Source organism: Anomalospiza imberbis, chromosome 8 (assembly GCF_031753505.1).
Source record: "Anomalospiza imberbis isolate Cuckoo-Finch-1a 21T00152 chromosome 8, ASM3175350v1, whole genome shotgun sequence".
Taxonomy (NCBI): domain Eukaryota; kingdom Metazoa; phylum Chordata; class Aves; order Passeriformes; family Viduidae; genus Anomalospiza; species Anomalospiza imberbis.
The window spans coordinates 22,792,449-22,810,015 of record NC_089688.1 but is presented as its reverse complement, the minus strand read 5'-3'; the positions used below and the strand labels follow the sequence as shown (position 1 = coordinate 22,810,015).

The window sequence follows — 17,567 nt, the reverse complement described above, 5'->3', positions numbered from 1 at the left end:
TACCTGACTGGAAGACGTATCTGGCCAGGCCTTGCATCAGCTCTGCTGGCCAGGTGGGTGGTGCCGACTCCCCTGTCTCTCTCTTCAGTCGGAATGTCAGCTCAAAGCCAAAACCACTCGGTCCATCTGTTCCTGTAAACCTGGAGGGAATGAAAAATAAAAAGTCATGACACATTTCTTGTAACCAGAGCAGGATTTAAGACTGGGACCATAGAAAAAGGAAGAGCATTCTCCTCATAGAACCAGCCATCCAGGGAGTGGAATCTGGACGTGCAGTGAATCCTGTGTTCTGTAACCACACGTGCAGATCTACCTGACTGATACAGGACAGTGACAACCTCACAAATACAAAGTTGTACCTTGGACAACCAGCATCCCTATAGTGTTTTATTAGTTTCACATATCAGTTAGTAAAGGAAAAAAGAAACAGTTCTAAAAGGGAGAAACAAAAATACTTCAAAGTGGATAATTTTCAAGAACTGATTCCAGCAAGAAGCATAAACCAGAAACTGAAACACATTATGAATGGGTCAGTTTTAAGAAAGATCAAAGTTAACAAAAAGCCTTCGAGCTGATGTTTCACAGCTAAATTTTTTGGAAAGTAAGATGGCTCCCTATTGAATTTCCTCCTTTCAAGGCATGTTCTGAAACAACACATTTACTTCTAATATGCAATGAGCTAGAGTTCAGTGGGCTTTTTTTCTTTAACCTCTTGGATCTCTGCTTCCCAAAAAGAACTGTTTAAAGAAGACCACACATGCTTCACATTAATCCATATGAAAATTACTGAGTAACAGAAGTGTTTAGGTGAGTATCCATCAAATCCAAAGCAACACTTGTATTTAGGAGAACATTGCTGGTCAGCAACACACCAGTAGTCATAAAGCAGTAAAGCTGACAGGCAACGTTACTTAAATTGGTTTGTTCATATGCTAGTGTGACTCTTAAACTGAGAACTACCAAATAAAAAAAAAAGGTAAGGAAACTAGCATTAAGCTACTTCCTTATAAGATTTTTTAAAAAACCCCAAAGATTCAAGATGTATCTTCCAAAGAACACTCAGAAAATGCAGCAGAACACAATGCTTATATTCTTAACAGTTAAATCTTAGACGAATTTTATTTGCATCTAAGAGATTTGTATTTAAAGATTAGACTTACAATGTTTTTGAATTGTTAATGGTCACAAGTTGGTGAAAATACAGGGGAAATTTAAAAACATGTAATTCACCTGCACTGTGCAGCTGTTCTGAAGTAACAGTCAATAAAGTGAAAGTCTTTGATCTGTTTAATTTTAGCTTGGTAATCTGGTTTTGAGGAAATTGTGACATATGTGGCTTTGAATACTTGTGATTATTTTGGAAATACTTTATGCTTAATTTAGACAGGTCTTTCATAAAAATAAATATTAATATTTAGAATGTAATTAGCATAGTAATTTTGTTAGTATTTTTGCCAAAGGTTTTGCTTTTATTCTTAATAAAAGTCTTGTATTTGAAGCTAAGTTCAATGTAGTTTCAACAGATGCCATGGAATTTCTCTCATTGAACAATGGACCATAATCCAGGATCAGAGCTCCTGGATGAGGTTTGGGGGATGTACCTGAGAATGGAGGCAGACATGAGCTTCAGGAGCTACACAGACCTACAACCTTCACGTATGCTTCTGACCCTTGGTATAGGAAAATCACAGAGAAGTATCCAATAGCCAAATTATGCAGCTTGGCTTCTCTTACAGATATCCTTTTTACTACAAGTGCTCACTCTGGCCCCAGCTTCAAAATTGTTGATAAGGATGCATCAGTCTGCTAGTGGAGAGGCAAGTAGCATGGGAAATGATTTTTCCCAGTTAGAAACCCAAGATCTCCAGATACATGTGCCAATGGAAGACAGAACAAATGGCTTATCATCTCTCACAAGGACAGAGATACTTCTCTCTATTCCATGTGGAAACACTGGGTCCTCATGGCAGTTTCCTCCTTTTGGAGTATGTCTCAACTGCTTAAGCATTATCATATGAGGATGACAAGCTGGACAAAAAATCCACTACAACTTGCAGGCTTGCAGATTTTCAAGCTAGTGCTTCTTCCTGTAAGTTCCAAATTTCTCCCAAACTTCCAGAAAATTTCTAAAAATCAATCACCTTCATCCAGCCACAGTTAATGAACAAGCTAAAAACCCTAAGAATACTTCCAGAAGAGAAAGAAAGCCTCATTTCCACAAAAAAAATGGGTGGAAGGGTAACAATACACAGATGGAAGAAATCTTGCTAAAGCACATGGAAGCCATGGTCTTTCACAGACCTCCCCATGTTCTCTGCTACCTGTACCTGCACCAACTTGCTCCCTTTTGCAGTGGAAAGCATTCCCAAAAGGTCAGCCTGACACAACTGCTGTGCCAGCTGCAGAGGCAACACAATTTGATTACAGCCTTTGATCTTCAGAAGCTAGATTCTAGCACTATTTGGGGCTGGTTTCTCTGAGAGCTCGGGAAGTGAGGAATTAGATTATAGGTTTGGTGTAGGCTTTTCTGGTCATGGTTAGGTTGGTTGGGTGTTTTTGTTGGTTTTTTGTTTGTTTGGTTTTGGGTTTTAGTAGGGGGTATTTTTGGGTTTTTTTGGTTTTTGTTTTTTTTTTTTTTGGAGGGGGAGGGTGGTAGTGGTTTAAATCAGAAGGTAACCAACTCAAACTACAGCCAATTTATAACAAGAACTGTGGAGCTTAGTTCTACATCTCAGCATTGAAGTGCTTTACAGGTCATTTCTTCAGTCAAATTCTTGCAGTACAGCAGTCCAAAAGCACCTCAGCTTTACAGTAAGATGATGATCTGACATGGAACATGTGCAGGAAGGAAGCCTCAGAATTAGTATTTTGTATCGCTGCATGTCCCCAGCTACACAAACTGTAAGCTGCAGTACAGCATTACATTTCTGTACTAACAGATCTGAATATTTCACATAGTTTGTTTTATACCTTGGTTCTGGTGAACCCTCGAGTTTTGAGTGGAAGTTTCTTCTAAACGCTTCTAAAACACAAAGTGGAGAGGGGAGGGTAGGGGGAAACCCCTATTTTGCCCCAAAACTAAAGATGCTAAGTATAAAGAGTCTGCATGGACTATATTGTGCCCACCAGTGCTTTGCTCCCTCCAACACAAGGACACATCACCTTTTTAGCCAAACCAACTGCAAAGCAATTGGGAAAGTTTTCAGAAAAATAAACACTGATGGAGAAATTCTTGGCTTGCTGCATGCTCACGGGCACACATCAGATAGTTTTATATTATGACTACAGCAGTAATAGAAGGCTCTGGTATCTGCCAAGTCAAATCCAACCCCATATTTAATATTAAAACCTTATTTTGTCAAAAGAACAGAAATAAACCTTTCAAAAGCCAAGGTCATACATTACATGCCATTCTTAGGTTAAAACTCCCGTTATCTGTTCAGCAAATCAGCTCAGCAGAACAAACCACACTGCAGCACTGCACATATGCTGGAGGAGCCTGGCTTGTTCCTTTAATGAGGTAAGAGTTTCGCTGATCATGATATTTAGTTCCAGCAAAAGAATCCAAAGAAATAGAGGCCCCTTCATTTACAGAGCTGTGCAACCAGGCCCCCCGAGCCCCCCACCACCCCACGCTCTGCCAGGCCTCTTCTGAAGCCACACACAGCGAACTGAAAAGCTGCTCCCCTCTGCAGCAGAGTACCCAGGACGTTTTTCACATCAAATAACCCAGCTTAAGAGGATCAAAAGCCAAAGTAGCCCTTTGCTTTAAAAGCAGCTCTGAAAACCAGAGGCTTTTCAGTTTAAATCAAAGCTATATGCCAAAGCATTTTCATTCTCACTTTTGCAAGGAAGAAGGGAAGGTTTGCTTCACTGTAGTGTAAATGGCAGTATTTCTGCAATTCTGCTTTTGAAAGCTACACAGCACTGTACAAGGAGCAGAGTGTACTAGGTGTTTATTTTTTTGAGAGTTTAAGAGTATGTGCATATAAATATATTAGGTGAACCAATCCCTGGAAACGGGAGTTTACATAGGGAAATCACTATGATTATTTCAGCCTGAGAACAACAAGAAAGCCCTTTCAGGCTGTTTGGGGATAGTTAGGACTGCACTTTCAGAAGTCACAGCTGCACTCCCAACAGCTTCAGAGAGATAAACCAACTCTCTTCTGGGAAGCAAGGTCACAGCACTCTGGAATGACTTGTCTCAGACTCAGTTTTCAGCTGCTTCAACACTACTTTTGTGAAACCACTTAAGATGCTTTTTACTTAAACTTCTTAATTGCATCTTTCCACATCTTGTACAAAGACAGTTACCTGTTCTGCTGCTTGTGAGATAATCTGATACCATTTTGAAGGCTGCAGAAATACAATATCACTACATTTCCAAACTGACATCAGGAAGAGCTGCTGTTATTTGTATCAGTACCAATTTTAATTGTACCCACAATCCCCATCCCACCCACCAAAAATCCTCAACAGAATAATTGCCAATCCATAGCTTTCAGTACTCCAGATCAGCTTCTCAGGATCTTTTCAAAGTTTGAGGAGATGGTCAAACCAAGGTGACAGGCAGTATACACCCTCTGCCTGATGAGACCAAAGCACTTTGGAGTCCAACCCTCAATAGTGTTTTAAGGCTGCAGAGCTAATACCGGTCCCAGATTTTTCTTTTAGGTAGCAAAGAGACTACTATTAGCAACACAGAGGACTGGTGTCACAAAAAGCATCAAGGTACCCAGTGACTGAACTCACAGGTGCTCCCTGAGAATCACTTGAATCACCTGAGACATTAATCACTTCCCTTTTACTGCCCACTAACAAGCAACACAAAGGGTGGCCTCCTGCCCAAAACCAAAGGAGAAGACCTCAGCAGCCACTGAGCTAAACACTTCAATGTCTCTGTCTCCTGGGAAGGGCATCAGGCAAGAGCTTATGTGCCTTAAACAAGATTATGCACAGTCTTCTGAATTCAAGCTCCAGGTGCACTGTGCAATTTCTAGCCACCATAAACAAATGACCCTCAGATTCCAGCGCTTAAGGGAAAAAGAAAAAAAAGAAAAAAAAAAAGAAGAAAAAAAAAAAGGACCCTACCTAGTGCTTCCAGCATCTTGCCTAACAGGAAGTGGTTGTTTTTAGTGCAGCTGTCAAACAGTACAAAACTCTCATCTGAGAACCCCGACAGCATGCTGGGAGGTTCCTGTGAAGCAATTCCATAAGAAAATAGGCACAGCAACCCCTTTACATAAAAGGCTTAAAAGGTATCCAGAAGAGTAATTTCAGCCAAAACCTACCTGCTTACTCACATATTCTCCTGGATTGTCTCCTGACATTTAAAAAAAGTATTCGTTCATATACAAACATTTGAGAAAAGCAAGGGGTGGTTATCTGGATGTCAGATGGTTATCTCTTCAGAGTGTTTAGCAGGAAATTCCATGAGCTCCTGCTGCCCCAAACTTGCACACACAGTCTTACTGGACTCCTTTGTAGCTTGATTTAAGAAAAACTTCATGCATAAGCAGGGCAAATATAAACATCAAACGAACACAAGCTCAAAGATTTCTGTTCATGTAAAATCACGGCTGGAAAGTGAGTGACACAGTGCTCAGAGATACCAGTCTGTGGCAGCTGCTGCTTGGAGCTTGCTCTTGCAGTACATCGTATCAAATGTGTAAGCCATCAACCAAATGGAAAACTCTTCTAGAAAGTTAAATTGTTTTTAGAGATTTATTCCAACATCTAAATCCAAACAGATGCAGAGGCACTCACTCCACAGTTATTTGGAGGAGTTTCTCAGCTTTCTGAAATACTCATGTAGGATCCACTTAGAAAGCTTACACTGAGATAGATCTGAGTAAAAAATTGTGATTTGATTTGTGCTGGCCAGTATGAAAACAGATTTGTGTTTCACTGAGCTACCATTCAAAGAGGGAAGAGCTGTTACTGGGCAGCGGAGGAAGAGGAGACAAGGTACAGTTTTACTCACACATACACAACACTGATTTCACAGATTTTACTATTCAGCTTCTTTAAAACTCAGACAGTTACAATCTTGTCCCTGAAACCTGGAGACTCACAGTTTAGATTTCATTTTTACAAAATTGTCTTTTAAATAACGAATGTTGATACAACAGATAAATTGTTTTTTCCTCTAAACCTACGGAGTCAAGTCAACCTTATTTGCAATTCTGCAGGCACACCTGTTTTATATAGTGTCACTAGATAGTGATCAAACTCCAGAATCAGATCTAGGGGTGTGATCCAGGGATCTCGGCCCTCTGAGAAACCATCAACTGGAAACTTTTGGAGGTCCCTTTCAACCCAAGTGATCCTACAAATCATTATGGCCAAGAATACAGGCATGAACTTCTGCTACTGATACTTTGTACCCAGAACTGCATTTGCAGGATTCATAGCTGATAATTCACAAACACTTGAGTTAAACTCATTTTGACAGAAGTGGTTCCTATACTCAGCTCCTGCCCAACCACCTACAAAACAGCTCCTGAACTGTGCTATCTCCAGCCTAGTATGTTAAAGTAAACCACCATCAGTTTTCTGGTCACCTAAATGTGCTGGGCTGCAAGTTAAGGCAATCTAGGGGTTGCTCCTTTGAGGCTCTGCTGTCCATGCCATGAAAGCGGAAGCATCTGGAAGAAGGACAGGATCATGCTTAGCTCTAGGAGGTTAATCCCTTTGAGCTCTAGAGGCTTGGAAGCATTATTGTCTCATTCTGGAGAGTGCCAACATACAGTCACACCTGTAGGGACAGAGCTTGCAGACTAAGGACAAAAGGCTACAAAGGCCCTATCAGTGCAAAAGGGATCAATCTGCCTCATTATTAACACTGTATCAGGAAACCTCAGAATACTCTGAGAGTGCTCAAACAGCATCCAGGTAACCTAAGTTTGAACCTCCTGTCCGCTGCAAACTTCTCATCCTCCTCAACAAGTTACTTAGGGATTTGATTCTCAGATGTAAATAATGATAGCTCCCTGCTTCAAAGAGTAATGTGACACACTCATTATATAGGAAATGCTTATATACTCCATCTATCAAGGTCACAAAAGCAGGGAAATTAACTCCACATTCTGCACAGCATGGACAAATACAGAACTCGGGAAATGACTAAAACAACCAAATACGAAACAGGAGGTTGCATGGGATATGTCACTCTCTAGTCCAGCAAAAGATGTTCATATGAGGGCAGTTTACATTTTCTTTTCTCTATTTTACGGTGCCTGGATGTAGCTATACCAGTAGGTGATGGTTTACTCTTGCATTACAGTTACAACTACGCTGACAAACCAAACCAGTTCCTCTTCATGATTTCCAAAGCAACTTATTAAAAATAAATAAATGTGTGTAATCAAGTAACTAGACTACTGACATGTGTTTCAGCTCAGGGGCTCACACACTTCTCCACAAAACTACTCTGACTTTCCACTTCATGGCCAGCAGAACAGTCCCAGCCCAGGTAAGGTGTTGAGAGCAGGTTCTGAACCACAACAACCAGTACCACAAGTCAGGCTGTGCTTCTTGACAAAGAAAGTGCAAACAGTTTCACTGCAAAAGCTTGGGAAGTTGCAGCAGACTTGCATCATCTTAATGCCCACTGAAAGGATCCGGAAAGAAAAGCTAGGAGTACAAAAAGGATTTACTATTGCATTCACAGAACAAGAGTGAAGGCACTAATGAAAAAGAAAACTTCTTGAGATCTGTAACATTTTACTTAAGCTGCCTATTTATGCTGCACTTCAGAACTACTCATCCTTCATTTCTACAAGGCCCAGAAGAACAGTGCTCTCATTTGGCCTGAGCTGGACGTGATTCTGCCAACAAAGCACACAGTCGCTGCACAACACAGTGCATTAAAGAAGACAAACTTTCATCTGCACATGGATCCCACTTCCTATCAGATCTGAATCCTTAGCTCTGACAGACAGAGAATGGTAATACATCTCCCCCACAACTTCACCCAAAGGCTCAGCTGCAACCTCACCAGGCAAGAGAACATTAGCACAGGGCTAGTTTGAGCCAGCGTGGCTGGGAAGGGCAGTAATGCTGTGTTTGGTGAGCAGCTGGGAAAAGGGCACCGACTTTCCTTGCAGTGTCTGCTGGCTCCTTCCTAGCTCCTACTGCTCTGCAGCTGCTGGGAGGAACCTATTCGCATAACAAAAGTGCCTTTCAAAGCAGTACAGGAGGGTGGAAAGAATATGAAAAAACCCTCAAAGCCACTGACAGCTACAGTTAGTTAATTTTTCAGCACTGCCTAAAGGTCTCAGGCGAGGATCAGGACTCAAATACCTTACCTAGAATATAAACACTGGTGTCTCCCATTACTTTCCTGCTGGCTAAAGAACATACCTTAAGAAAAATCATGCAAAATGCAACTTTAATATACCCATGAGCACATTTTTAGGAGTCTCATACAATTAAGTTCTCAGCAGTGCAATAAATTAAGTCAGGGTATAAAATATATTCAGGAGCTTTTAGGAGCCTGAACTCCAAAAGCCTGCAAGCAGGCTGTAGGCACCCACGCATCACTGCTTGGCAAAGTGCTCAAAGTGAAGCAGCAAGGTGTACCTCTAGCCCAGGAAGCCAAGTGTGTCCTGGGCTGCACCACCAGAGGTGCAGCCAGCAGGTTGAGGGAAGTGGTTCTACTCTTCTACTCTGCTCTTGTGAGATCCCACCTGGACTGCTGCATCCAGCTTTGGGACTGCCGTCCTAAAAAATAACGTGGATTTGTTGCAGCAAGTCCTGAGGATGGCCATGAAGATGCTCAGAGGACTGGGGACAGGCCAAGAGAGTTGGGCCTGTTCAGCCTAGAGAAGTCAACGCTCCAGGGAGACCTTACAGCACCTTCCAGTACCCAAAGGGCTGGAGAGTTGGAGAAAGACGTTTGACAATGGCACGAAGTGATAGGACAAGGGGGAATGCCTTTAAACTGACAGAGAGTAGGTTTAGATTAGATATTAGGAAGAAATTCTTTACTGTGAGGGTGGTAAGTCACTGGCACAGGGCTGTGCAGCAGAGCTGTGGATGCCCCATTCCTGGAAGTATTCCAGGCCAGGCTGGATGGGGCTTTGAGGAAGCTGGTCTAGCAGGGATTCAAGCTAGAAGATCTTTACAGTCCTTTCCAACCTAAACCCACCTATATCTCTCTGATCCTGATGGATCTTGAATTCAATCCCTGATCTTTCACTTCATCAGCTATAAAAACCCAGACAAGTTTGCCTTCCCTGGAGAGCTTTTACATAGTCTCATGTCATTGCAAAGGGTGCACTTAACAATATACTGATGAGCATCATGAGAGATCTTAATCAATTAAGCAGGCAGCGAAAGGTCCTTGGAGCTTGAGCTGTAATTCCAGGGAAAAGAAAGCACTGGACTCCTGGTGAAAAACTCCCAGAAGGGAAACATGAGACACCTGCAATGAAAAGTCTACTACAGATATTTTTTTTAATCTGCCTTTAAGTGTTAAGCTTCTCCTGCAAGACTATCTTTCCTTTGAAACACTTGAAACTTCTAGGGCTTGTGAATGTTACATGAACTCTGTTGTAAGACAATGTCCAAAAGGATAAAATAAATCTTTGCCTCTTAAAAATCAAACAAAGGAGGAAAGAAAGTGTCATTCCCTCACCATCCTTTCAGTGGCTCCAGGCTTACCCCTAAAAATTTTAATACTAACAGAATAGTTTTGCTTCTCAGTCAAACCACTTCTGTTATGGGAACTGCAAAATGGCTCAGCTTGTCTTTCAAACAACAGCAAAGTTGGGAGAGAGATGTCACAGCATATTTCAGTACTGCTTACATTTGAGTGCAGCAAGTAGGAACACTCTCCTTGTGTTCCTGATTACTTTTGGAGGAATAACCTGCCCAGTAAAAAACAGAGAGGTCAGCTTACAGCTCATCACAACCGTTCTGTTAGAGAAAATCCCCCATCTATCTCTGAACACTAAATTCTTTGCTTTTCTGCTTAATGTTACTCTTCTGAGTAAAAAAGGAATTCAAGGCCCAGAGACATACTGTTTTTGCGTAATAAGGTTATACATATGGATACAACTTAGCTAGGAAATGTCAACTTAAGGCTTGTCTTCATGAGGAAATTTACTGTAACTAGTCTACCAGTATAATTATATTGCTGTAGTTCTACTGGTAAAATTCCCCTGTTGAGCCTTATTCATAACAACAGCTGCCTTTATGGTTTATTTTTGTCGACTATGCCAAAAAAGGCCCCTGCTCCAGAAAGGCCACAACAATTTACAGGGGAGGAGGGGAAGGAGCTGTGCCAGTGCAACTGGAGCAGTAGAAAGAATAACAGTATAGAAATGGCAGTATTTCTTTATACTAATTAATTATTTGTTACAAAAAAGAGTGAAATACTATAAGAAATCTATACTGTACATCAGACATCATTGCAGGTAAGGTATGTTTCATGCTACATTTCCTAGCTTTGGTAAAGGCCCCCAAGCCAGACACTGGTCTGCATCAGCCCCTCTGCGTGCATCCTTTTGTTCTCGCCTCCCCTCCAAATGCTGCAGTGCATTTTTCCCAGGAGTACTCTTTTTCCCCCATTCCTTTATAGAAGCAATGCCTTGCTGCCCAGCAACTTCCCAGGGCCCCCTGAACTGACCCTCTAAAACAAATGGGCATTTAAGACCAGTCCCTGTGGTTTACAGTTTGCAGCTCAGGGACCAGGGATAGCTGGAAAGCAAAGAGCACTTCTCGCAAAAAGGATTTTAAAACAATTGCCCTTCACTTCGGCAGTACAAGAATGCTGAGCTAGACAAAACAATGAGCCATCTGTGCACTCTTCCCTCCTTCCCTTGTCTGTATCCTCTGAGCTTAAATCAGAGCTCCCCAAGAATGGCCGAGTCCCCCTTCACCTCCGCCCACCCTGTTTACACCCTGAAAAAAACAGTTTTCTGGCCTATTTTTTTTCTTTTTGTTCTTAAGAGCCCTTGCAAAATCTTCCTTTAAACCTCAGCCCTTTGTCAGGTGGTATCCCATCTACCCAGCTTTGTCAAGTGATGAAAAAATGCCTCCCACCAGTGATCCGTTCCTTGTTTACCATCCCTAGAGGCAGAGTGGCACTCAGGAGCCCTACTCACCCCTTTGTCCAAGGAAGGCAATACCATCTGAATGGGAGACCACCAAGATTTGCAGCCCTCTTTTGTTAGCCTGGTGTCACTGCCTATTGGGCCTTGATTCAAAACTGAGATGACAGTAGAGAGGCAGCTGAGTTAGGTCATCACCACAGAGCATAAAAGAGAGAAACACCAATAGCTCAAATTTCACATAAAATTGGTAACATTATTATCAGTGGTAATTTGTCGTTACCAGCTGTAGCCACTGACTCATCAAGAAACATGCACTATTCTAGTACTAGTCAAGAAGGCACATTCCCAACACTAAAAACACATTGAGGAAAAAACAAAGGGGATTAGGTATGAATAACAGCATTCAGATCTACTTCTTCAAACCTTTATTTTGTTAGTATCTCTATTCCAGGCAGCAAATGGATTAAAAAATGTCAATGATCTCACAGCTGAAATGGCTGCACCGCTCAAAAATACTTTTACCTTCGTGTCTCACTGAATAAAAAGCCGACTGTTTTTTAACTCTTGATTTTTAAAACATCACAAACAGATCTTTATCACATAAAGCAATCTTTCACTGGAAGACCCACTTTTGATCCCCAGTTGCTTCTCTTCCTGGCTGGCTGAACTGACTGAGAGAGCAGAGCCTCCAAACTCTCCCACATCATTCAGCACTAACCCAACTTGGAGGTCAGAGAAAGGAAGCCATGTCTCAGATCAACTCTCCTCCAATGCGCCAAGATCATAAATGTGGAAGTTCTGCTGGCAAAAAAGAACCCATAAAATCATCCAGTTCGAGCACTATGCCCCTTCCCCTGCATGGCAGCAAGAGGCTCATCCTAACAGGATGCAGCACCAGAGTGCAGACACCACCGAACAGGAAGTGGTGTTTGCCTTCAATGCTCAGCACTAATCCTTCTTCCAATCTTTTTCCCCTTTTTTTTTTATTGAAAACAGTCCTTCTTGTAAATTCAACAACTGTGCTGTAAATGTTAAATGAATTTCCTTCAATGCTTCAAAAAAACATTCCAAATCTAGCACAGTTCAAGAGTGGTCTCGTCCCACAACCCCTGCACGTAAACACAGACAGACCGCAGCACAAAGCAGGCTGCTCTCCGTAGGTGGCCTACATCTTCCATTTCATTAAGGGTACTAACTACCTCCAGCAAGTGACATTTGGAAGCCAAGTGCACTCTGCCTTGGAGGAGGGAAAATCAGATTTCCCTGTGGTGACCATAGCTTCAGGGGAGGTCTGCCTCCAGCAGTGAAACACAAGCCTTAGAGGGTTCTGGTGCAGGGCAGTCACTGGAGGGACACCCTCAGTGGGACACATAAATAGGCATGATGCTTGGTTTAACTGGTGGGTTTTTTTTTTGTCTGGGAAATAGAGAATTGAACCCTACATGATCACATTTGTGCATATGCTTCTTTAAAATGTCTGAACTTATTGGTCAAATTCAATCCAGTCCTTCTGAGGGAGAGTTGTTTCAAAAAAATGTCACATTTCGGCAAAGTATGCAAAAACAAATAGCCAGACAGAAGAGAAGGATCTACAGGTGTTCCCAGTAAGCAAGTTTCAGTAGAAGCACACCTCTATTTCTAGACACCAGAGAATCCACACAGGTGAGACTTGTTAAAAGTACCTTAATTTTAAGAAAAAGCTCATTCTAACTCATATCTTTATAGATATGAAAAAATCTAATCACAAAAAAAAAATCCATTAAAAGACAGATTTTATTGTGCTGTGCAGCTACTCTTTCCTACTCTGACAGATTCTCAAATAAACTATCACGGAAAGAAAACATTGGTGTTTTTTTGTTACAGAACTCCCAAATTCTATGGCCTCTCCCTTTGCACTCTGCCATGAACCTTCCTCTCTCCTCTCTGCCTCAGGCAGAAGACCAAATGAAAAAATAAGCATTACATTTAGGGTCAGTCTTTGATAGGCAAACAAGACCTGGGAAGAAAAAGGAAGTCCAGGGTATGGTACCCACCTTGGACCCTCTCTCCTCAAAGTCCTGCCTCTTGTACTGCTTTCCTAAACTGATGCTCACTGATCTTCTCTTCCATGTAATTCCATTTAGCTAGGGCAGATGCTCCACTTCCAGCAACCTCTCAAGGTAGACATGCTGAACTTTACAAATATTATCTGAAATATGGATCTACCACCTCTCTCTAATTTACCATCTTCCAAAAGGCCCTGTATTTTATCATGAAAACAAAGAGGGGCAGAGTGACACTCCACCGTTTTAAAAGCATTCAGTTACCTTGGAGTTTGGTGTAATATTTCAGCAGTGCTTTAGGCATGTGGTTTATATAGCACTTAGGGACCCATTAAATAGCAAAATTTAAGGCTAAAGGTGGGCAAGCTGAGGGCAGTGAGCTTTTAAATTTATGAAAGGCTACAGAACTAAGAGGCCACTAAAGTGATAGCTGTCAGCACCACTCCGTCCTACATTCATGCAGGTTCAAAGGAGAAGCCAGCATGCACTCAAAAGAGAGAGAGCACTTGCTCCAACTTCCAGGCTATTTTCTAAATACTCTTTTCAAACTCCTTTTATACTCAGAAGAATCCTTCTAGAAAACATCCACCCCTCTGCAAGCCTTGTATTGGTTACCTGATCCACTTTTGCGCTCCTTTTTCTTCCTCCCAACTCTAACAAGCATCCTTGCCCTTTTACAAGTTAAGGTCATTCAGAGGATCTATACAAGCAAGCAGAACACAAGCTGGACTGAAGATCTTGAAAGGCTCATGCTTACCCTCACCTTTAATAGGGAGGCACCACCCACAGAGACAACACGTTATCCCGGCATGCACCGCTCCCTCCTGATCCAAATGGAAAGCAGCACAAATCAAAAGGACCACAGCAAGTTGGAACCTGTTGTCTCAGCGGGTGGTACCCTGCATCTGTAATAGAGATGAAGGCAGCTGTAATCTCTCCGGTTTTATGCAAATGGGATGCTGCACTTCAGCTCCTGGCTAGGGGCCAGGAAAAGAAACAAAACCAAAAAACCCCAAAACCCACCACCCTTGTCAGTATGAAGCTGATGTACTAAACATCTAAACACAGTTGGCATGTCACTTTGCAGGATGTGGGAAGACCACAAATAAAAATCTTATCTCAATCTATCCATAATTTAAGCCTTACTTTCTATTTCAGCTCTGAATTACAACCCTGCAATTTTAATACAAATAAGACTATTCAAGGTGTTCAGGAATTCTATTGCATCATGGTTTTCACTTTCCATGCACTTCTTTAAAGTGTTAAGAATGAGCACTCGAACTACAGAACAGTTAAGTGGAGATTCAACCTTGGCCTTAGAGCAAACTGAAGTCAGAAGCCAGTCTGGGAAAAACACATTTTCCTTCTTAGTCCCTGGACAGCCCTGGACAGCAAACCTGTGCCAGCACAGTCTGGGGCTGGCAAACACTGTGGCACCACAGTAACACAGAATCGCAGAATGGGTGAAGTTGAAAGGGATCATAGTGTGTCATCTAGTCCAACCTTCCTGCTCATGCAGGGTAATCACAGAGCACAGGGCACAGAATTGTGTCCAGACGGTTCTTTAGTATCTCCACAGCCTCTCTGGACAATCTGTGCATGGTCACCCACACAGCAATTAGGTTCTTCCTCATCTGCAGGTGGAGCTTCCTATGCATCAGTTTCTGCCCATTGCCTCCTGGGTCAGAGACTCCCAAGGGCTGCTGCAAAGGCAGCGCTCAGCTGAAGCTAGCACTGCCACTGATGGAGCCCAAGTCCAGCTACACCTGCTGATGCTGCCTTCCTGTGCACCTGCTCTCCACCAAGGAAGAAGTCACCATAATGTTTGTAATCTGCAGGAATGATCAGGCACCTGTCCCTTGACCTCGCTGATGGCCTGGCATCAGAGCACGAACCTGCAACTGCCAGCTGAGGCACTGGCTTTGTGCAGACACACAGGGACATGTTCCGTGCTGCTGGCATTGCTGTGGGCAGCTGCTGCCAGCAAGGGGTGGACAAGAGTGCAGAACTCAGCACCTCCTCTCCCAGACTGCACTGGCCTCATGCTGCCTGCCAGCAGGCTGTACACACTCGCCACTGCAGTGCAGAATCTCCTCAGAATACAAGAACAGTCTGAAAAAAAAGGCCCTACTTTAACCCTGCTGAATAGATGCAAGAAGTTACACATTTGTTTTGATTAGAAACAAGATAGAAAAAGCTAAAAATGGAGTATAACTTGCAAAAACATCCTGGAAGGATTTCTGCTGCCACTCAAGTTGTGCAACATTCTCAACTGGAGAGACTTATTTCCATGCAAGCAGCTTGGCATGAAATCCCACTGAAAGGCCTTATGTTGTCATGACATCATGATTTAGGATTTTTAGAGCTATCAGCTCAGCACAGCTGGTGTCATGGTTGCCATTATACCATGAAACACTGAGGGGTTTTAAACGAAAAAGGTTTCCTTGTTTGAAATTCCTAGATTTCTTCCATCTTATTCTACAGATTCTTAAAACCAGACTGGTTCTGTAAGCAGAGTATAGCTGATACGTAAGCAGAGCAGGAAACAGTGCTGCTTTAACTGAAAATAAATCTGTCAACAAGGAGGCACCGGGAGAGCTCTACTTCAGACTTTTCAGGTTCTTATTAAAAAATATAAATTAAAGTCAACATTTTCACATTATTTGCTACATCTGTTTGCTATTCCATTATAAATAAAAATACAGGGGCCTCCAATTCAGTGTTAGTTCACTCAAAAATTAAATCAAAAAGTCCTTTTCATTTAATACTGCTTTATAATTGTTCTAGACTGTACTATATTACCATGAGAGGTCCACAAGAAGTAAGCTACACATTACCCAAACTGGGCAATTAACAAGACCTTTGGTAGTGTTCTATCTTTCCCCTTCTAAAGTACAAAGGACAGCAAGGCTATGGAAGCATATCACTGTAGTAGGAACCTTGCTGACTGTCACAAGCAGATCCAGCTCTGCACTCTTTGTAGACAGCTGGAAACAAATGAAAAAAAAAAAAAAAAAAAACCAAAAACAAACAAAAAAAAAAAAAAAACAAACCAACCTTTCTTGTCTCCAGAGGCCAGGGCAACTGAGCAGAGTAACACAGTTGTTTTAAAGGAAATATACTGAAGATTTAAACAACTACCCTGCAACCCCATGCTCCTGCCAACCATTCTACAGCACACTTTACCTGGGACAGCAGAATCCCAAAGCCCTTCAAGCAAAAAAGAGACATATTTTCTTCAAGCTTTATTAAATTCCCTGTCAGAGAACAAGAACTTCCTGAGTGCATAGGAAAATCCAGAACATTCCTACAGTGTGCACCCAGGGCTGGGCTGGTGAGGTGCAATTCCCACAGCCATCAAATTTCCAGAGCAGTTTTAGCAAACAGCAATTGCTCTTGGGAGTGAGAACTGCTGGTGAGTGCTCAGCTCCTTTGAAAAGCTTTTCTCAGCCAGTCTACAGTGCTCATGTACCAGCTGGTAACTTCACTTTCAGTGTTGAGGAGATGTGTAGGTCTTGACAGCGCTACCACATGCATAATTGTATATTACGACTTTTGCAGACAAGGTAGAACCAGCCTACCCAACAGGACAAATACTATTAAGCTTTGTAGCTCCAAGAATGAGGCCGAATTAAAGGTGACAGACTGCAGACAGCTGAACATCTAGGGCAAGTGACACAAGGACACAGTACTGTGGAGCTGAGGATGCTATTCCAGCCACACAGAGAAAAGGGAAACACACACCTGATCTATAAACAAAAGCACCATGTGAATGCCTACGTGTTCATGCTAAGATCTCTTGTGAGGGAATGAAGCCTTAAACTTCATTTCTTTCACTTGCCCTACTTTTCCTCTGCCCCTGCAACTATCGACTGGGGTTTGTTGTTAGTAGACACACTGGTTAAACGTCCCAGGCAGATATCTGTGACATTAGGGTCCTGTATAAACTCCAGACTTGTCTTCTGAAAAACAGTTCTGTAATCACAAACACAAGGAGAAAAAAAACAGGAGAAACTGCCTTGAGGAATGGGTAAAGTTAAAGAAACTGCCCGACTGCTGCTGTTGCAAGAGAAGCACTTTGATGGAAAAAAACCTGGTGGCTGAACCTTAACCAAGACAAACAAATGGAGGAACGCTTGTGTGAACAAATTGGAGCCTTCGCTACACCATTCATCAAGGGCACTTATCCTGCAACTATAACACAGTGCAAAGATAGTTTCAGTAAACAGAACAGCAGAAACATTGTGCCATTTCTGGCTAGTCAAAAGGCCACTTTCACAGCCCCAAAATCATGATGGCTTGGCTGCTGCAACTCACTTTAACTGGAGTTAAGCAGTAAGGTCAGCTAACGGAAGACAAGAATAGGGTTAGCTCATGCTGCCTGCTTGGTCTAATCCAAAGTTCCTGCTAGAAAGCATTCATACCAACAACCTAAGATAATAATTTAATTACTAGAGAAAAG

The 17,567-nt window shown here is 42.3% G+C and overlaps 1 protein-coding gene across 3 annotated transcripts in view; it reads right to left on the bottom strand.

The window, feature by feature from the left end:
* Positions 1-17,567, bottom strand: part of SUFU (SUFU negative regulator of hedgehog signaling) — a 90,242-nt gene that overhangs the window by 66,037 nt on the left and 6,638 nt on the right. For all 3 annotated transcript variants that reach the window (XM_068197927.1, XM_068197928.1, XM_068197929.1), the window contains exon 3: positions 4-140. In XM_068197927.1, coding sequence (XP_068054028.1) covers positions 4-140 — 137 coding nt within the window. The remainder of the gene's footprint in view (positions 1-3; positions 141-17,567) is intronic.